The 1771-nt window shown below is 38.7% G+C and overlaps 1 protein-coding gene across 1 annotated transcript; it reads right to left on the reverse strand.

The window, feature by feature from the left end:
- Nucleotides 1-398: 398 nt before the first annotated feature.
- LOC149170976 (uncharacterized) lies at nucleotides 399-1242 on the reverse strand. The gene has a single exon (XM_089427398.1). The coding sequence runs from the start codon at nucleotides 1172-1174 to the stop codon at nucleotides 812-814; it is 363 nt and encodes a 120-aa protein (XP_089283524.1). The 5' UTR covers nucleotides 1175-1242; the 3' UTR covers nucleotides 399-811.
- Nucleotides 1243-1771: the final 529 nt, after the last annotated feature.

Here is a 1771-nt window from a genome sequence, read left to right on the forward strand (position 1 = left end):
TTCTGCTCTTCTGTTTTGGGTCAAGGTCACATGTTTGGTTTTTTGCTATGGCAAACTGGTTTCCCCAAATATGGGGCAATTTAAATACCCCTGATGAAAAATGTACAAAACGGCTAAGGCTGGGGTCCTCTTTTAATAGAATAAAATTAGTATGAGGTAGAAAAAAAAAATAGAAAAACATTGTCTAATTATATATAATTGAATTAAAATTTTAAAATATCTATTCAAGTATTCTTCGTCCAACATTTGAGTTAGGAAATAAACTTATTCTCAACCTAATATAATTTAGAAAAACATTGTCGAAATGCTGAAAATAAATTTCAAAGATAACGTCATCGCAGCTTCACAATAACGACAGCTCTGCGAAAGTAACACTACCAAAATAACTCGGAAATAAAGCTACATTCCCAGTTGACAGTATTCTTTATTTCCATACAAAATGATTCAAATTTTCACAAATGTACATTACGGGCCTCCATAGTGGTGTTCACAGGCTGGATATGTCTGCAATCATTTCAAACTTCATGAAACTCGCCTCTACTGATACCAAATTCTTCTTGCCGTGGTGCTTAATGACAATCATTTTCAGAGACTCGATTTCCATTCAACTGCCAAATATCATCCTCCCACAGAGACTCAGAGAAAACTGCCGTACTCTCACTATAACAATACACGGCATCGGAATACATATTGGCCATTGAATCTCCGTCCAGAAAGTTCATGATGATTCCAAGTTCTTCGGCAGTATGGTCCACGAAGAAGCCGAGCTCTGCACGAACCTCGTCGTAATATGTCAAATATTCTTCTGAAATCATGTCTCCTGTACCAGCAACCGAGGTCTATGATCGTGGTCTGTTATTTGTTCAATTGAACCGATCTCAGCACTGCCCTTCTGATCAATACCATACTCATCTCCCTTCAATCCGACTTCATCGTCCGGAGATTTCATAACCCCGATCTGCCTCTCGTCCTCGAGCTGAATCGCAGTACAGGTTTCCTTTGGATTACCGTTAATAGCATGCGTAATATTGATTTCCTCAAGTAAAGCAATGGTATTACTACCTTGCACGGACCCTAGGCTATAGGTTCTTTTTGCATCAGGCAAAGCCAACCCACCATTCGAATACTCATCTCTCCCTCGTTTATTCTGAGAAAATTTCGAGGAGGAGGCCATCTCTGCAAAGAAATGCTGCGATACAAACAAAACAATAGATACAGCAGAGAGCCTTGTTCCTATGAGCTATTCTTCTTCCTTCCGATATTTGTGTTTTAACAGTTGTAAAGAGCTGGATTTTATTGATTTTTCAACTACACAACCTAGTTACCCCGAACCCTACCAGCCATACAATATTTAGAGGATCGCCCAAGTTATAGATTTTGACTAAAGTCTCGCATGAGGTGAAAGATTCCTAACAAATCCAACTTTTGCTTCGTTCAAAGGGTATTCCTGGGATCCAGCGATGAAAATTGACAGTTCAATTATTTGTTGCTTTTGAAAGTTTTATCCTTCATTGGACTCATCAAAAAAAATATATATATAAAGTACAATTCGTTATACCATTTAAATGTAAAGGTGAGGGTGATTCCACATTCCTACTCCAGTTGAACCCACGTAAATCTAACACTCGCAGTCGAAATCAGCTGCTCAGCTACAGTGATATACGATCAGGTTCCTCGAAAAAGAACCAAACACGTAGTTCATTCAAAATTCAAACCGACGACATTCGTGATTAGTGTCCGGCACTCTGCTACAGTGAGCTGTCATGCTTTT

This window comes from Pinus tabuliformis, chromosome 4_2 (assembly GCF_031772625.1).
Source record: "Pinus tabuliformis cultivar Carrire ecotype Pingquan chromosome 4_2, CPIR1, whole genome shotgun sequence".
In the NCBI taxonomy this organism is placed as follows: domain Eukaryota; kingdom Viridiplantae; phylum Streptophyta; class Pinopsida; order Pinales; family Pinaceae; genus Pinus; species Pinus tabuliformis.